This window comes from Oncorhynchus mykiss, chromosome 1 (assembly GCF_057628025.1).
Source record: "Oncorhynchus mykiss isolate SJ-2025 chromosome 1, ASM5762802v1, whole genome shotgun sequence".
Taxonomy (NCBI): domain Eukaryota; kingdom Metazoa; phylum Chordata; class Actinopteri; order Salmoniformes; family Salmonidae; genus Oncorhynchus; species Oncorhynchus mykiss.
Window position 1 is genome coordinate 23,161,255 of NC_143022.1, and position 20,363 is coordinate 23,181,617.

Genomic DNA, 20,363 nt, shown 5'->3' on the forward strand with positions numbered 1-20,363 from the left:
TGATGACACCTCTTCCCAGCTGCCCAGTGGGAAGTCCAGTGGGCAGCTGGGAAGAGGGGCAGCTGGGAAGAAGTGCTCTTATTCTCCATGGACTTTACAGTGTCACAGAACTTTTGGGAGTTTGTGCTACAAGATGCAAATTTCTGCTTGAAAAAGCAAGCCTTAGCTTTCCTAACTGCCTGTGTATATTTGTTCCTAACTTCCCTGAAAAGTTGCATATCATGGGGGCTGTTCGATGCTAATGCAGAACGCCACAGGATGTTTTTGTGCTGGTCGAGGGCAGTTAGGTCTGGAGAGAACCAAGGGCTATATCTGTTCCTGGTTAAAAAAAAATTGAATGGGACATGCTTATTTAGGATGGTGAGGAAGGCACTTTTAAAGAATAACCAGGCATCTTCTACTGACGGGATGAGGTCAGTATCCTTCCAGGATACCCCGGCCAGGTCGATTAGAATGGCCTGCTCGCTGAAGTGTTTTAGGGAGCTTTTGACAGTGATGAGGGCTGGTCGTTTGACCGCAGACCCATTACGGATGCAGGCAATGAGGCAGTGATCGCTGAGATCTTGGTTGAAAACAGCAGAGGTGTATTTGAAGGGCAAGTTGGTTAGGATGATATATTTGAGGGTGCCCGTGTTTACAGATTTGGGGTTGTACCTGGTGGGTTCCATGATAATTTGTGTGAGATTTAGGGCATCAAGCTTAGATTGTAGGATGGCCAGGGTGTTAAGCATGTCACATTTTAGGTCACCTAGCAGCACGAGCTCTGAAGATAGATGGGGGGAAATCAATTCACATATGGTATCCAGGGCACAGCTGGGTGCAGAGGGTGGTCTATAGCAAGTGGCAACGGTGAGAGACTTGTTTCAGGAAAGATGGATTTTTAAAAGTAGAAGTTTGAATTGTTTGGGTACAGACCTGGATAGTAAGACAGAACTCTGCAGGCTAACACCGCCCCTTTTGGTAGTTCTATCTTGTTGGAAAATGTTATAGTTAGGGATAGAAATTTCAGGGTTTTGGGGTGACTTCCTAAGCCAGGATTCAGACACGACTAGGACATCCGGGTTGGCAGAGTGTGCTAAAGCAGTCAATAAAACAAACTTAGGGAGGAGGCTTCTAATGTTAACATGCATGAAACCAAGGCTTTTACGGTTACAGAAGTAAACAAATGAGAGCACCTGGGGAGTAGGAGTGGAGCTAGGCACTGCATGGCCTGGATTAACCTCTACATCACCAAAGGAACAGAGGAGAAGTAGGATGAGTACGGCTAAAGGCTATCAGGACTGGTCGTCTAGTTTGTTCAGAGAGGACAGTAAAAGGATCAGGTTTCTGGGCGTGAGATAATAGATTCAAGGTATAATGTACAGACAGAGGTATGGTAGGATGTAGGTACATTGGAGGTAAACATAGACATTGAGTAATGATGAGAGAGATATTGTCTCTAGAGACGTTTAAACCAGGTGATGTCACTGCATATGTGGGAGGTGGAACTAAATGGTAGGTTAAGACATATTTACAGCAATAACCTGGGGAATAGTTACAGGGGAGAGGAGGGGGGGATGAATTAGCAAATTTGAATGTTCTGTGCAACCTACAGTACCAGTCAAAAGTTTGGACACACCTACTCATTCCAGAGGTTTTCTTTTATTGTCACTATTTTCTACATTGTAGAATAATAGTGACGACATCAAAACAATGAAATAACACATACGGAGTCATGTAGTAGCCAAAAAAACTGTTAAACAAATCAAAATATATTTTAAATTCTTCAAAGTAACAACCCTTTTCCTTGATGACAGCTTTGCATACTCTTGACATTCTCTCAACCAGCTTCATGAGGTAGTCACCTGGAATGCATTAGTTGAAAATTAATTTGTGGACTTTCTTTCCTTCTTAATGCCTTTGAGCCAATCAGTTGTGTTGCGACATGGTAGGGGTGGTATACAGAAGATTGCCCTATTTGGTAAAATACCATATTATGGCAGGAACAGCTCAAATAAGCAAAGAGAAACAACAACAAAAGTTGTGGCAAAATGGCTTAAGGACAACAAAGTTAAGGTATTTGAGTGGCCATCACAAAGCCCAGACCTCATTCCCATAGAAAATTTGTGGGCAGAACTGAAAAAGCGTGTGCGAGCAAGGAGGCCTACAAACCTGATTCAGTCACACCAGCTCTGTCAGGAGGAATGGGCCAAAATTCACCCAATGTATTATGGGAAGCTTGTGGGAGGCTACCCGAAACATTTGACCCAAGTTAAACAATTTAAAAGCAATGATACCAAATACTAATTGAGTGTATGTTAACTTCTGGCCCACTGGGAAAATGATGAATGAAATCAAATCTGATATAAATCATTCTCTCTACTATTCTCTCTACTATTTTAACATAAAGTGGTGATCGTAACTGACCTAAGACAGGGGATTTTTACTAGGATTAAATGTCAGGAATTGTGAAAAACTGTGTTTAAATGTATTTGGCTAAGGTGTATGTAAACTTCTGACTTCAACTGTATATGTATTTATACAGTGCCTTGCGAAAGTATTCGGCCCCCTTGAACTTTGCGACCTTTTGCCACATTTCAGGCTTCAAACATAAAGATATAAAACTGTATTTTTTTGTGAAGAATCAACAACAAGTGGGACACAATCTATTGCATATTTCAAACTTTTTTAACAAATCAAAAACTTAAAAATTGGGCGTGCAAAATTATTCAGCCCCCTTAAGTTAATACTTTGTAGCGCCACCTTTTGCTGCGATTACAGCTGTAAGTTGCTTGGGGTATGTCTCTATCAGTTTTGCACATCGAGAGACTGACATTTTTTCCCATTCCTCCTTGCAAAACAGCTCGAGCTCAGTGAGGTTGGATGGAGAGCATTTGTGAACAGCAGTTTTCAGTTCTTTCCACAGATTCTCGATTGGATTCAGGTCTGGACTTTGACTTGGCCATTCTAACACCTGGATATGTTTATTTTTGAACCATTCCATTGTAGATTTTGCTTTATGTTTTGGATCATTGTCTAGTTGGAAGACAAATCTCCGTCCCAGTCTCAGGTCTTTTGCAGACTCCATCAGGTTTTCTTCCAGAATGGTCCTGTATTTGGCTCCATCCATCTTCCCATCAATTTTAACCATCTTCCCTGTCCCTGCTGAAGAAAAGCAGGCCCAAACCATGATGCTGCCACCACCATGTTTGACAGTGGGGATGGTGTGTTCAGAGTTGCTTTTACGCCAAACATAACGTTTTGCATTGTTGCCAAAAAGTTTCATCTGACCAGAGCACCTTCTTCCACATGTTTGGTGTGGCTTGTGGCAAACTTTAAACGACACTTTTTATGGATATCTTTAAGAAATGGCTTTCTTCTTGCCACTCTTCCATAAAGGCCAGATTTGTGCAATATACGACTGATTGTTGTCCTATGGACAGAGTCTCCCACCTCAGCTGTAGATCTCTGCAGTTCATCCAGAGTGATCATGGGCCTCTTGGCTGCATCTCTTATCAGTTTTCTCCTTGTATGAGCTGAAAGTTTAGAGGAACGGCCAGGTCTTGGTAGATTTGCAGTGGTCTGATACTCCTTCCATTTCAATATTATTGCTTGCACAGTGCTCCTTGGGATGTTTAAAGCTTGGGAAATCTTTTTGTATCCAAATCCGACTTTAAACTTCTTCACAACAGTATCTCGGACCTGCCTGGTGTGTTCCTTGTTCTTCATGATGCTCTCTGCGCATTTAACGGACCTCTGAGACTATCACAGTGCAGGTGCATTTATACGGAGACTTGATTACACACAGGTGGATTGTATTTATCATCATTAGTCATTTAGGTCAACATTGGATCATTCAGAGATCCTCACTGAACTTCTGGAGAGAGTTTGCTGCACTGAAAGTAAAGGGGCTGAATAATTTTGCACGCCCAATTTTTCAGTTTTGGATTTGTTAAAAAAGTTTTAAATATCCAATAAATGTCGTTCCACTTCATGATTGTGTCCCACTTGTTGTTGATTCTTCACAAAAAAATACAGTTTTATATCTTTATGTTTGAAGCCTGAAATGTGGCAAAAGGTCGCAAAGTTCAAGGGGGCCGAATACTTTCGCAAGGCACTGTATATGTATATAGGTAAGCGCATGTATGCATGTATATGGATATATAAATATATGGGTGATTGGAAATGATGCAGACAATTACATTGATGGAAGCAACAATCTATTGGCAACATTAAAGCTGATCCAGCCCCTAAAAAAACCCAACATAAAACCTTATACAAATCTGTTCATGTACACCCTAAAGAAGAATATTACACTTTTTAAAAACATTTTCTGAGAAGCGAATACTTAGATATGTTAATTTTCACATTTTAATATATTTTTTGGAATGTTTGGGAATTACAGAGACCTTTGTAAAAATTATATAGTAATATAGAGTGGGAAAGGAACCGTGCTTTTGGACAATTAATAGAACACTGCAGTATATAAAACTGAATAAAAATATCTGTCTTGTCCAGGACCAGAGTCTATGCAGACCGGTGCACCATAGCCAACCAGAGCTACAGTAGGCCTTCATGCAAACAAGCCATTTGCCACATAGGCCTTTCATCATTCACTTTGAACTGGACTGTGTGTTTACAGGCAGTAGGACCTGTCATCATTCACTTTGAACTGGACTGTGTGTTTACAGGCAGTTGCAACAGAGTGACTTTAGATCACTAGAACACATTCGCCAAAAGCCACCTGAATGGATTTCTACAAATATGTTAATACCACAGGAGTCCTCTTACATTTGTGAACTGTACAGTAATCAAACAACTATGAATTTTGTCCTCTTAGGTCTCTCTTTATGTTGTGTTGTCCAAAATATCGAGTCATTGACACTGAAACAGTGCATGCCGAATGGAGGCAGCTAACAAGTTACCAAACCAGCTGTGATTTACAACCTGAGAGCAATATTTATTGGACTACCAACAAATGTACTGGTGAATTATATTAATCATGCATTGACCTGCATCCATCTATTCTGTCAACAAAGCCTTAGTGTACATCATCAAATGTTGAGTCAAACATCATTTATTTTTAAAACCTAAAGTTGGTTTTGTAGCATAAACTGGGACCCCCGTAGAGGGCGCCACTGGACTGAGGGACTCCTCTGGACTGAGGGGCGCCTCTGGACTGAGGGGCGACTCTGGACTGAGGGGCTGCAGCTCTGGCAGCTCCGGACAGGAGGGCTGCTCTGTCAGCTCCGGACAGGAGGGTGGCTCTGGCAGTTCCGGACAGGAGGGCGGCTCTGGCAGCTCCGGACAGGAGGGCGGCTCTGGCAGCTCCGGACAGGAGGGCGGCTCTGGCAGCTCCGGACAGGAGGGAGACTCTGGAGGGAGGAGACGGAGAGACAGCCTGGTGCGTGGGGCTGCCACCAGAGGCCTGGTGCGTAGTGGAGGCACTGGATACACAGGGCCGTGGAGGCGCACTGGCGGTCTCGAGTGCAGAGCTGGCCCCACCTGTTCTGGCTGGATGCCAGCTTCCCCCCGGCAAATGCGGGACGCTGGCACCGAGCATACAGGCCTGTGAATACTCCGCCTCGGTATCGTGCTTATCACCCCATAGCACGGGGTCTGACCAGTCCCATGCTCGCCACGGTAAGCGCGGGGAGTTGGCTCAGGTCTGCTTCCTGACTCTGCCACACTCCCCGTGTGCTCTCCCCAAAAAAAGTTTTTGGGGCTGCCTCTCGGGCTTCCTTGCCAGCCGTGTTCCCACATACCGCTGGTTCCTCTCTCCGGCTGCCTCTGCTCTCCTAGCTTCCTCCACCTGTTCCCATGGAAGGCAACCCCTTCCCACCAGGATCTCCTCCCATGTGTAGACTCCCTTGCCGTCCAGAACGTCCTCCCATGTCCAGGAGTCCACCTTACCATGCTGCTTGGTCCGTTGGTGGTGGGAAGTTCTGTCGGCGTCATTTTTAAATAAAGTTCAAATGTACGCTTACCATGCTGCATCTTGGTCCAGTACTTCAGCCAGCCGTGACACTAAGTCCTTTTTTGTGGCACCTGACCACACAACTGAACAGTAGACAAGGTGTGACAAAACTAGGGCCTGTTGGACTTGTCTTGTTGATAGTGTTGTTAAGAAGGCAGAGCATTGCTTTATTATAGACATCTCCCTATCTTAGCTACTACTGCATCAATATGTTTTGACCATAACAATTTACAATCTAGGGTTACTCCAAGCAGTTTAGTCATCTCAACTTGCTCAATTTCCACATGATTTATTACAAGATTTAGTTGAGGTTTAGGGTTTAGCGAGTGTTTTGTTCTAAATACAATGTTTTTACTTTGAGAAATATTTAGGGCTAACTTATTCCTTGCCACCCAGTCTGAAACTAACTGCAGCTCTTTGTTGAGTGTTGCAGTCATTTCAGTCACTGTAGTAGCTGACGTGTATAGTGTTGAGTCATCCCCATACATAGACACTCTGGCTTTACTCAAAGGTAGTGGCATGTCGTTGGTGAAAACTGAAAAAAGCAAGGGGCCTAAACAGCTACCCTGGGGAATTCCAGATTCTAACTGGATTATATTTGAGAGGCTTCCATTAAAGAACACCATGCTCTGTTAGACAAGTAACTCTTTATCCACATTATAGCAGGGGGTGTAAAGCCATAACATATATATTTTTCCAGCATCAGACTATGATCGATAATGTCAAAAGCTGCACTGAAGTCTAACAAGACAGCCCCCACAATCATTTTATCATCAATTTCTCTCAGACAATCATCAGTCATTTGTGTACGTGCTGTGCTTGTTGAGTGTCCTTCCCTATAAGCATGCAGAAATTCTGTTGTAAATTGGTTTACTGTGAAATAGCATTGTATCTGGTCAAACACAATTTGATAACTGGCTGATTGGTCGGCTATTTGAGCCAGTAAAGGGGGCTTTACTATTCTTGGGTATCGGAATGACTTTAGCTTCCCTCCAGGCCTGAGGGCACACACTCTCTTGAAGGCTTAAATTGAAGATGTGGCAAATAGGAGTGGCTATTATCCTCAGTAATTTTCCATCCTGATTGTCAGACCCCAGTGGCTTGTCATTGTCGATAGACAATATTTTTTTTTACCTCTTCCACACTGACTTCACGGAATTCAAAAGTACAATTCTTGTCTTTCATAATTTGGTCCGATATACTTGGATGTGTAGTGTCATCGTTTGTTGCTGGTACTGTATGTCATCCCTAAGTTTGCTTATCTTCCCAATGGAGAAATCATTAAAGTAGTTTGCAAAATCAGTGGGCTTTGTGATGAATGAGCCATCTGATTCAATGAATGAAGGAGCCGAGTTGGCTTTTTCCCCCAACATTTTATTTAAGGTGCCCCAAAGCTTTTTACTATTATTCTTTATACAATTCATCTTTGTTTCATGGTGTAGTTTATTTTTTATTTAGTTTAGTCACATGATTTCTTAATTTGCAGTACGTTTGCCAATCAGTTTGGCTGCCAGACTTAATTGCCATACCTTTTGCCTCATCCCTATTTGTAACTGGAATAAGTAGTTTCATAAATGCGTCAAGTGAAGTGTCTGGTTGCTCCTCATCACACACCACAGACCAGCAAATATTCTTTACATCATCAACATATGAATCACTACTAAACTTATTGTATGACCTCTTATACACTATTTTAGGCCCAGCCTTTGGAACTTTGGCTTTCCTAGATATGGCTATTATATTGTGATCACTACATCCTATGGATTTGGATACTGCTTTAAAGCAAATATCTGCAGCATTAGTAAAGATGTGATCAATACATGTTGATGATTTCATTCCTGTGCTGTTTGATTGTAGGTTGACCAGGGTAGTTACCCTTACACAAAGTCAAGGATTTTGTAGGCATATAGTCAGGTGTATGATTAAACAATTATACCAAACAGGTACTAATAATCATCAATCCAATATGTAGGTTGAAACACAACCATTAACTGAAACAGAAATAGCTGCGCAGCAGGAATAAAACTGAGTGAGGAACAGTCAAACTCAGCTAACAAGGTGAGGTTTCTGAAGACAGTTTACTGTCAAACGTCATACACCATGGCAAGACTGAGCACAGCAACAAGACCCAAGGTAGTTATACTGCATCAGCAAGAAATTTCAAGGCAAACAGGGGTTTCCATATTTGCTATCCAAGCTCTTTTGAAGAAGCAGAAAGAAACGGGCAATGTTGAGGACCGTAGACGCAGTGGTCGGCCAAGGAAACTTACTGCAGCAGATGAAAGACACATCATGCTTACTTCCCATTGCTATCAGATGTCCAGCAGTGCCATCAGCTCAGAATTGGCAGAAAACAGTGGGACACTGGTACACCCATCAACTGTACGGGGAAGTCTGGTCAGAAGTGGTCTTCATGGAAGACTTTCTGCCAAAAAGCCATACCTCCGATGTGGAAACAAGGCCAAGCAACTCAACTATGCATGAAAACACAGGAACTGGGGTGGAGAAAAAGGGCAGCAGGTGCTCTGGACTGATGAGTCAAAAGCTGAAATATTTGGCTGTAGCAGAAGGCAGTTTGTTTGCCAAAGGGCTGGAGAGCGGTACACGAATGAGTGTCTGCAGACAACAGTGAAGCATGGTGGAGGTTCCTTGCAAGTTTGGGACTGCATTTCTGCAAATGGAGTTGGAGATTTTGTTAGAATTAATGGTCTCCTCAATGCTGAGAAATACAGGGAGATACTTATCCATCATGCAATACCATCAGGGAGTAATCTGATTGGCCCCAAATTTGTTCTGCAGCATGACATCGACCCCAAACATACAGCGAAAGTCATTAAGAACTATCCTCAGTGTAAAGTAGAACAAGGAGTCCTAGAAGGGATTGTATGGCCCCCACAGAGCCCCGATCTCAACTTCATTGAGTCTGGGATTACATGAAGAGAGAGAGGCACCCGAGGCTGCCTAAATACACAGAAGAACTGTGGTTGGTTCTCCAAGACGTTTGGGCTAACCTACCTGCCGAATTCCTTCAAAAACTGAGTGCAAGTGTACCTAGAATAATTGATGCTGTTTTGAAGGCAAAGGATGGTCACATCAAATATTGATTTGATGTACATTTTTCTTAATTTCACTCACTTTGCATTTTTTAAATTGATAAATATAAACTATTAACATGTCTATTTTTGAAAGCATTCTTACTTGACAGCATTTTTTCACACCTGCCTAAAACTTTTGCACAGTACTGTATATCGTTTGTGATGTTCCCACAATCCAATGAAAAATTCTGGAAAACCTTTAAAGATTAAATGGGTTCTAGGAAGGTTTTTGCAGCACCAGACAAATGTTTTATTCAAATATTCTATAATTATCAGGACGACTGGACACTTTTTGTGTTATGAGAACATTTGCCAGACCTAACAAACGTTCTGGTAACTTTCACTGAACCAATTTTGGCTTGCTGGAAGTAGACCGGATTCACTGAACTCTATCCTGACCCTAAAGACTCATCATGCAATTAGCCTTTTTGACTTGACGCGTAGGCTACTGTACAGAGCATCCGCCCACTGCTGTGAACTAGACTAAGTTGTATCATACTAGCTAGTTATGCAGCTTGAATAAGAGAGAGTTAATGTGCCTGTCAGACTGCACTGTGTTCCATCTCCTCCCAGTCCCTCAGACTATCTCATGTAACAGTTGGAGCCCAATTCTACTTTATGTTTTTATGTGGGTGTCGCGCTATTTGTTTTTAAGAGCCCAATAGAGACAGACAAGTTGAAAATCCCCTGCTGATGGGAAAAACAAAGAGTAAAGATGCAACTCAGAAACATGAGAGGGGAGCGGAAGTAATAATCAGAGTTTTTATGTGTGTTCAATTAGAAATGGTTTGAAAGCTGGGGAGAGATGGATCTGGGATCTCACTGGCTGCCTGTGTAAGCTCCGTGAAGGAAGCAATTTCAGCTGCAAATTGGTTTCTCCTCCTACACCACTACCAACCCAGCCCCCCCCCCCCCCCCCCCCACACACACACACACACACACACACACACACAGAGAAATGCATGCACGCACACACACACAAACACACACTCATCCCATAGGCACGTGTTCCTCCTCCTCACGTCTTCTCTGGGTGACTCGGCAAAAATAATGCCCACATCCTCACCGCAAGAGATCTGTGTGTGTGACATAATTTGTGTTTACAATTCAGCTTGGGGGCATACACACAACACAAACAAGTAAAAACATCTACAGTGAACTCACTGACACACATACTGATGCTCAAGCGTCTCTTCCCTTGTCAGTGCAAAATTACCGTCTGTGAATTCAATTAAAGACTAACCTCCAGATAGGCAGGCTGAAACAGTGTATAAATACATGTCTGTCTTGCTTCCAGCTGCCCCAGACTCTTTTCTGCTATGCCAGTGACTGCTCTAATACCAACCAATTAGGGGGGAGAACTGTAGGGCACTATCAGGAGTAGTCATTGAACCATTTGGCTATTACTTTGTATAATGTATTGATTATGCTGATTCTACAGAGGAACAGTGTCTGCTCAGTCTCATCTCCCGTCTTCTGTCTCGCCTCCGCAGGGAAGAAGAACTCGATCCTAATGCACAAGGTTCAGCATGACCTCAATTCGGGCGTCTTCAACAACCGGGAGAACGAGATGATCCAGGAGATTGTGAAATATGACCGTGAGATGGTGCAGCAGGTGGACCTGCATAGGCCACGTGCCATGTCCATGTCCAACCCACCCACACATGGCGGCATCTTCACCCCCCCTGGCCCTCCCCAGAGCTCAGCCATCGCCACCCTCCAGCAGGCTGTGGCCATGAGCTTCTGTCCCCCCGTGGTAGGCCCTCTGGCAGGGGGTGGGGGCCTGCAGTCCCCCCGGATGGTGCGGAGGTTCAAGGTGATGCAGAATGTATCCAGCCCAGTGCCAGCCTCCCCTCCCCCCCAGACCCAGCAGACCATGCATCCCCAGCTATACGCCAGTGGTGCATTCGTCGCGGCCCTCTCCAGCCCCCCCATCCAGAGCCCCTTAGCGGCTGGGGGACGGACATTCCAGTACGGGCCCTCTTCTGGCTCCCAGATCTCCCTGGTTCAGAAAGTTGTGCCCAGCCCCACACACAGGCCCAACACCCATAACAGCACCCGGTCTCTGCACATGAGCAGTCTGGGTCAGAATGCCAGGGCACTGTCCGCCTCTCAGCCCTCCCTGCCCCAGGGAGGGGCTCAGCCCGTGGCTCCCTGCCCATCACAGTCCGCCCGTGTCTCCTCCACCTCCATCGGGCCCCCTCAGGCCCCCTCGGGCAATGCAGGGGTCAGGAGCGCTATGACTCATAGGATGGTGCTTCCCCACCAGATGTCTGCAGGGGCGTTCCCTCTAGCCTCCCTCCCGGGGACTGTTACATCGCTGGGGATGGGCATGGGCATGGGAGTGGGCATGGGGACAGGCTTGGCACCAGCCCTGCTGGACTCAGGATTACCCAAGAGTGAGTTTATAGCCAGCCTCCCTGAGACAGACCGTGCTAGATCGAGGCTTTCTTCCAATTTGTGACCTTTATTAGATTCCTGCAGAGCCAGTGCTTTTTGGTTGTGGGAACTCTAGTCGTTTCTTCCTTCTACCCTATAATTCTCCCTGTCAGGCGGGGCTAAATCTGACTTAAATAATGTGTGGTGTGTGACTGGTGATGACAGGGAGAGAGAGACAAGAGCTGATGGAAAATGTATGACTAACAATATGAAGTCTGTATACAGAGTTATTGTCAAAGATGGGATGTTTCTACTCCATCCACAGACAGATACTGACCATACTTAATGGTAGCACCTTGTCCCCACATCTCTTCTCCTTTATTTTCTGTGTTTACTGTAACCATATTCAACATACATAACATCTGTCACCCACTATCTATATACTCCCAACAATACAAACTGGCTGGGACAAGAAGAAAATCTGAGACCTGCTTCAGATGACAACGATGACATTCACACTTTGCAGAAGTGTTCTGAGATTTCCTCTTTTGTCTGTGGACCGGCTTTAGCACAAGTTCTACTCATGCCACCGTAATATTGTTTCAGAAAACAAGAAAATGCTAAATGTTATTTTTTTCCCACACCACATCTTAAATGAATGCATTCAAAGGCTATAAAGGGAATTGTTTGACATTTGTATTTTTAATCGAGACTTGTACAAACACAATATGGCCTGGGATTAGTAATATATCACTGAAGAAAAGAAAACGATGATTGTAACATTTGAAGCCATGCACTTGGTCCATAAGTGTGTGTATGGGTATAAGTATGACTGAGTTTCTTCATAGGAAATTCATATAATATATAACTCATCCCCCCTCTCTCAAATGATCTTTGCAGAAGATGGTGGAGGTATGTTTAATTTTTTTTGCTATGGAATCTACCATATCATACATGACGTTCCATTCTGACTTTGCCTTTTCAAAACACTACAGCTTGGGATTAAGTGATACAGTTTCAATGAGGTCATCCGTCCCCATAGGATGATGCGTATGCATGTTGATATGGGTTATGAGTCACATGAATATCAACATACTGTAAATCAACATACTGTATTTCAATAAACCCTGATGGAATTTCATGTCAGGTTATTTGCATAGTTATGTTTAGAATAGGCAGTTCATAGTTTTGCTTTCTTTGAAATATATCCAAGATAATAGTCTGGCTGAAGTTCTGAATGCACTTTGCAGCGTAATTGACGATGCTAATATCCAGACAGAGCATGTCCAGACAGAGACTGATGCCTCGAGGTTAGATTGCATAAATAATTCCATTTAATGAATACATTAAACATTTAATTGATACATTTCGTCTCATCTGTATTGTCCATCCATTATAAGACTTTTTTTTAGATTAATAGAAATTCTAAACAAATCTATTTTTTCCCCACTTTCAAACCAAAGTCATACAGTAATATAACATCTCATTAAGGTAGACTGGGTGTTCAATGTGCATAATGCTTCTGCAAAGCTCCCAGCTAAATGCTCCCATTCTATTCTAATCTGTAGCAAGGGCAGTGCAGACACTTCGGAGGGTGATGTGTTTCCTACCCCAAGTGTTGCCACTAAATGTGTTTATCGGCCTGAGCGGCCTCCGCTGATTAGTGTCCAAAAGCATTAGAGGAAGAGGCTTCCCAAGCCCCAATATCCAATTTATCTGTATCTCAATCACCCGCCCTTCCCCCGCCATTACTATGTAATGAGAGAGAAGATTGGACCCCCCCAGGCCCCATTTAGTTTTGACTGATATTACTTTCCTTCAATTGTGTTTCGTCATGACTTTTACTGTATCATTCACCTTGAGGGTGGTGAAAGACAGTAGTACAAGGTTGTGGGTTTGGAAAGAATCCGTTGCTGGAAATTATGCCCAGTGAAACTTATTTGGAAACTTTCATGTGCTTTAAGGGGAAGTACAGTGCCTTCAGAAAGTATTCATACCTCTTGACTTATTCAACATTTTGTTGTGTTACAGCCTGAATTCAAAATGGATTAAATGGATTGATTTTCTCAGCCGTTTACACTCAATACCCCATAATGGCAAAGTTAATAATTTACGTAAGTATTCACACCCCTGTGTCACAGTCAATACTTTGAAGAAGACCTTTGGTGGCGATTAAAGCTGTGAGTCTTTCTAGGTAAGTCTCTATGAGCTTTCCACACCTGGATTGTGCAACATTTGCCCATTATTATTTTCAAAATTCTTTGAGCTCTGTCAAATTGGTTGTTGATCATTGCTAGACAACCATTTGCAGGTCTTGCCATAGATTTTCAAGTAGATTTAAGTCAAAACTGTAATTTGGCCTCTCAGGAACATTCCCTGGCTTTTTAGTAAGCCCTGTCTTCTTACAGTGTAGATTTGGCCTTGTGTTTTAGGTTATTGTCCTGCTGAAAGGTGAATTCCTCTCCCAGTGTCTGGTGGAAAGCAGACTGAACCAGGTTTTCCTCTAGGATTATGCCTGTGCTTAGCTCCATTCTGTTTCCTTTTTATCCTGAAAAACTCCCCAGTCCTTAACGATTACAAGCATACCCATAACATGGTGCAACCACCGCTATGTTTGAAAATATGGAGAGTGGTACTCAGTAATGTGCTGCATTGGATTTGCCCCAAACATAACACTTGTATTCATGATAACAAGTTCATTACTTTGCCACATTTTTTGCAGTATTACTTGAGTGCCTTGTTGCTAACATGATACATGTTTTGGGAAATGTGTATTCAATACAGGCTGAATTTGTATTTAGTATTGTGGAGTAACTACAATGTTGCTGGTCAATCCTCAGTTTTCTCCTATCACAGCCATTAAACTCTGTAACTGTTTTAAAATTACTATTGGCCTCGTGGTGAAATCCCTGAGCAGTTTCCTTATTTTCCGGCAACAGGGTTAGGAACGATGCCTGCATCTTTGTAGTGACTGGGTGTATTGATACACCATCCAAAGTGTAATTAATAACTTCATCATGCACAAAGAGATATTCAGTGTCAGCTTTTTTTTTTTTACCCATCTACCAATAGGTGCCCTTTTTTACGAGGCAAAACTAATTTCACTTTGACATTATGGGGTTTTGTGTGTAGGCCAGTGAGACATTTTTTCATTTAATTAATTTTAAATTCAGGCTGAAATACAACAAAATGTGAAAAAAGTCAAGGGGGTGTTAATACTTTCTGAAGGCACTGTAGATGGTTTTAATGGCTGAATTCTGGTCAGACTATTTGAAGAGCAATAAATGAGGAACCTTTACAAAAAAAATCTATAAATACAATATCATAAAATGTTGTGGAATTTTGAACTGCCGATTAATGTTTGTTTTTGGAAGCCTTTCTTAAAAGTACATGGCAAATCCGTTCTGAAGCCCCTATATAAATTTTTTTCAGGGTTTAATTTCTCAAATAACACTTATCCTCTCCAATAGCTAATATTGCTGTCATGTGTTCAGCGTTTTTCCAACATCTTTCTTGGGATGTTTGTTGTAACTTGTAATTTGAATAAATATATGAAGCAATAACAAGTGAAATAATAAAAAGTTATTGATGTTTTGGTTTACATTTCCAGGGAGAGACTTTTAATTAACTTTACGCCTTGAGGCTTAACTGTACATATGGGTCATATTTTATAACAATTAGTATATTTTTTGTTCTATTCAGAGGAACTGAAATGATTAAACTTGTGGCACTGTGTTATTCAACTCTATACACAGCAGCAACTCTATCAAGAATTTGACAGATGTCCATATTTGCTTGTTCATTTTTGAAAGCATCAAGTTATTTTTCCGGTGCGATACAACAATTCTAACATGAAATATATGTAAATACTGTCTTCAGGGCATTGTTGTCTCTCAGCTTTGCAAATTTTCCTGAACACTTCTCCTGAAGTATCCTCAAACCAATTACCAAGTTAGCCCTTGACTCCTGACTCTGGTGTAGACATTTTCTCACTGTCAGACTTCAGAGAAAGTTTAAAAAGGTCACCCCTATGCTAAGTTAAGTGTCTATGTTCTCCAAATAGTTTATTACTGTCCCTGTCCGAATTCAGTGTACTTTATAGGAACTGTGACGGTTTGAAAAATGTGGTAACTTATGGAGATGCTGATGTACAGTGTATTCAGAAACTATTCAGACCCCTTGACTTTTTCCACATTTTGTTAGGTTACAGCCTTATTCTAAAATGGATGAAATTATATTTTTTCTCATCGAACTATACACAATACCGCATTATGACAAAAGCAAAACACAGGTTTTCAGAAATGTTTGCAAATGTATTAATAAAAAACAGAAATACCTTATTTACATAATTATTCAGGCCCTTTGCTATCATATTTGAAATTGAGCTGAGGTACATCCTGTTTCCATTGATCAACTTTGAGATGTTTCTACAAATTGTATGGCATCCACCTGTGGTAAATTAAATTGATTGGACATGATTTGGAAAGGCACACACCTGTTAAAATAAGGTTCCACAGTTGACAGAGTAAAAACCAAGCCATGAGGTCAAAGGAAATGTCCGTAGAGCTCCGAAACAGGATTGTGTCAAGGCACAGATTTGGGGAAGGGTAGCAAATAATTTTGCTTTGAAGTTCCCCAAGAACACAGCGTTCTCCATCGTTCTTAAAGGGAATAAGTTTGGAACCACCAAGACTCTTCCTAGAGATGGCCGCCCAACCAAATTGAGCAATCGGGGGAGAAGGGCCTTGATCAGGGGAGGTGACCATGGTCACTCTGACAGAGCTCTAGAGTTCCTCTGTGGAGATTTATTTATTTTTATTTCACCTTTATTTAACCAGGTAGGCAAGTTGAGAACCTTCTCTGCAGCACTCCATCAATCAGGCCTTTACGGTAGAGTGGCCAGACAGAAGCCACTCCTCAGTAAAAGGCACATGATAGCCCTCTTGGAGTTTGCCAAAAGGCATCTAAAGGACTCTCAGAGCATGAGAAAAAAAATTATCTCGTCTGATGAAACCAAGATTGAAGTCTTTGTCCTGAATGCAAAGTGTCACATCTGGAGGAAACCTGGAACCATCCCTACGGTGAAGCATGGTGGTGGCAGCATCATACTGTGCGGATGTTTTTCAGGGGCAGGAACTGGGAGACCAGTCAGAATCGAGGCAAAGATGAACGGAGCAAAGTACTGAGAGATCCTTGATGAAAACCTGCTCCAGAGCGCTCAGAACCTCAGACTGGTGCGAAGGTTCACCGTCCAACAGGACAACAACCCTAAGCACACAGCCGAGACAACACAGGAGTGGCTTCGGGGACAAGTCTCTGAATGTCCTTGAGTGTCCCAGCCAGAGCCCAGACTTGAACCCGATTGAACATCCCTGAAGAGACCTGGAAATAGCTGTGCAGCGACGCTCCCCATCCAATCTGACTGAGCTTGAGAGGATCTGCAGAGAAGAATGGGAGAAACTCCCAAAATACTGGTGTGCCAAGCTTGTAGTGTCATACTCAGGAAGACTCAAGGCTGTAATCGCTGCCAAAGGTGTTTCAACAAAGTACTGAGTAAACGGTCTGTACACTTATGCAAATGTCTTTTATTTTACATTTTTTATATAAAGTTGATAAAAATTAAACTGTTTTTGCTTTGTCATTATGGAGTATTGTGTGGAGATTGATGAGGGGAAACATATTGAATCTGTTTTACAATAAGACAAAATTTGTAAAAGTTAAGGGGTCTGAATACTTTTCCAATGCACTGTATTACTGGCAGTTTTGTCTATGATGCTGAGTAAGTAATTGTGGAGAATGAGCATGTAAAGCTGGGAGATAAATCAAGGAAGAACGTGGATTAGAGAAGGATGACACAGAGATTTAATGCTCACAAATGAAATATTCATATAGTTGCTCCGGGGAAAGAGGTAATTTTGAAGAGTGGGCCAATCATGGTGAAGAGAGAGTGTTTGGAGAATGTGTTGCGTGAGTTGACATTTTCAGGCTTTGTAATCTACCTCACACACTCAATTCTAGAGGAGATATTAACTCACAATTAGACAGCCAGAACTACTACAAACACAGTAGGGCTTAATTTCAAATTTGAGATACAAACTTGAATTTTAAAATAAATCCCATTGACATTTCTGCGTGGTGGGGGCCCAGACCTGGGTAGAAATATAAGCTTATTTAAGTGTTTTTTATTTTCTGTGTGTTTTAGTATTTTAAAATAATTTGGCTGAATCAACTATTTCTATTTGAAATATTCGAAGGTATTATCAAAAAAAATCATATAAATACGATTTGAAATGATTTTCAAATAATTGTTTCCAAAGACATTTCAAATACCCATAGGACCAAACAGACCTGGGTTCAAATGCATGTATTTGAATACTTATATTTGAAATTACACTCTGTGTATTTGAGAAATGTAAAATACATGCCAATATTTTCCAAGTGTATTTCCAAATAAATTTCCAAATATTCAACTACTTTTAGTGGCTTGCGAAAGTATTCACCCCCTTGGCATTTTTCCTATTTTGTTGCCTTACAACCTGGAATTAAAATTGATTTTGGGGGGGTTTATATCATTTAATTTACACAACATGTCTACCACTTTGAAGATGCAACATTTGTTTTGTGTTAAACGAACAAGAAATAAGAAAAAAAAACAGAAAACTTGAACATGCATAACTATTCACCCGCCCAAAGTCAATACTTTGTAGAGCCACCTTTTGCAGCAATTACAGCCCAAGTCTCTTGGGGTATGACTCTATAAGCTTGGCACATCAAGCCACTGGGATTTTTGCCCATTCTTCAAAGCAAAACTGCTCCAGGTCCTTCAAGTTGGATGGGTTCTGCTTGTGTACAGCAATCTTTAAGTCATACCACATATTCTCAATTTGATTGAGGTCTGGGCTTTGACTAGCCCATTCCAAGACATTTAAATGTTTCCCCTTAAACCACTCGAGTGTTACTTTAGCAGTATGCTTAGGGTTATTGTCCTGCTGGAAGGTGAATCTCCGTCCCAGTCTCAAATCTCTGGAAGACTGAAACAGGTTTCCCTCAAGAACATCCCTGTATTTAGCGGCATCCATCATCCCTTCAAATTCTGACAAGTTTCCCAGTTCCTGCCGATGAAAAACATCCCCACAGCATGATGCTGCCACCACCATGCCTCCCTGTGGGGATGGTTTTCTTGGAGTGATGGGAGGTGTTAGGTTTGTGCCAGACAAAGCATTTTCCTTGATGGCTAAAAAGCTACATTTTATCTGACCAGAGTACCTTCTTCCATATGTTTGGGGAGTCTCCCACATGCCTTTTGGTGAACACCAAATGTGTTTGCTTATTCTTTTCTTTATGCAATGGATTTTTTTCTGTCCACTCTTACGTAAAGCCTAGCTCTGTGGACTGTACAGCTTATAGTGGTCCTATGGAAATATACTCCAATCTCCGATGTGGAGCTTTGCAGCTCCTTCAGAGTTATCTTTGGTCTCTTTGTTGCCTCTCTGATTAATGCCCTCCTTGCCTGGTCTGTGGGTTTTGGTGGGCGGCCCTCTCTTGGCAGGTTTGTTGTGGTGCCATATTCTTTCAATTTTAATAATGGATTTAATGGTGCTCCGTGGAATGTTCAAAGTTTCTGATATTCTTTTATAACCCCAACCCTGATCTGTACTTCTCCACAACTTTGTCCCTGACCTGTTTGGAGAGGTCCTTGGTTTTCATGGTGCCGCTTGCTTGGTGGTGCCCCTTGCTTAGTGGTGTTGACTCTGGAGCTTTCAGAACAGGTGTATATGTAACAGTATAAATTTAGACCGTCCCCTCGCCCATACCCGGGCACGAACTAGGGACCTTCTGCACACATCAACAGTCACCCTCGAAGCATCGTTACCCATCGCTCCACAAAAGCCGCGGCCCTTGCAGAGCAAGGGGAACTACTACTTCAAGGTCTCAGAGCAGGTGACGTCACTGATTGAAACGCTATTTAGCGCCCACGCTAACTAAGCTAGCCGTTTCACATCCGTTACATATATATACTGAGATCATGTGACAGATCATGTGACACTTAGATTGCACACAGGTGTGTCACATTCTGACCTTAGTTCCTTTGTTTTGTCTTTGTTTTAGTATGGTCAGGGTGTGAATTGGGGTGGGCAGTCTATGTTCCTTTTTCTATGATTTGGGATTTCTGTGTTTGGCCTGGTATGGTTCTCAATCAGAGGCAGCTGTCAATCGTTGTCCCTGATTGAGAACCATACTTAGGTAGCCTGGTTTCACCTTTGAGTTCTGGGTGATTATTTTTCCGTTTCAGTATTTGCACCATTCGGGACTGTTTCGGTTTTCATTTTGATTCTCTTGTTCTTTTGTATTTTGTATTCATTTTTCCATTAAATTGCATTATGGATACATACCACGCTGCATTTTGGTCCTCCGATCCTTCCTACTCCTCCTCCTCAGAGGAGGAAGAAGAAACCTGTTACAAGGTGGACTTTATTTAACTAATTATGTCACTTCTGAAGGTAATTGGTTGCATCTGATCTTATTTAGGGGCTTCATAGCTAAGGGGGTGAATACATATGCACTCACCACTTTTCTGTTTTTTTGTTTTGTTGTTTTTTAAACATGTTATTTTTTCATTTCACTTCACCAATTTGGAATATTTTGTGTATGTCCATTACCTGAAAAATAAAAATACAAATCCATTAAATTACAGGTTGTAATGCAACAAAATAGGAAAAACACCAAGGGGGATGAATACTTTTGCAAGGCACTGTATACTTTCTTTGAAATTACATCTAAATATTTACTTTGAAATGTATGTGAAAGTAATGAAAATACCTGCCTGTGGAATAATCACTCCACCAAATCAAATACATTATCAGTTATTCATTTCAGTTGAACTTTGTTCAAGTGATGTCATATTACACACATATTTGAGACATTTATTTGGA

At 42.0% G+C, this 20,363-nt stretch overlaps 1 protein-coding gene across 1 annotated transcript in view; it reads left to right on the forward strand.

Moving 5' to 3' along the window:
* The window catches only part of LOC110508592 (potassium/sodium hyperpolarization-activated cyclic nucleotide-gated channel 2), a 102,309-nt gene extending 89,515 nt beyond the window's left edge, over positions 1-12,794 (forward strand). The window contains exon 8 of the mRNA XM_021589263.3: positions 10,545-12,794. Within this exon, the coding sequence (XP_021444938.3) occupies positions 10,545-11,515 (971 nt within the window). The 3' untranslated portion in view covers positions 11,516-12,794. The remainder of the gene's footprint in view (positions 1-10,544) is intronic.
* The last annotated feature ends 7,569 nt before the right edge of the window (positions 12,795-20,363 follow it).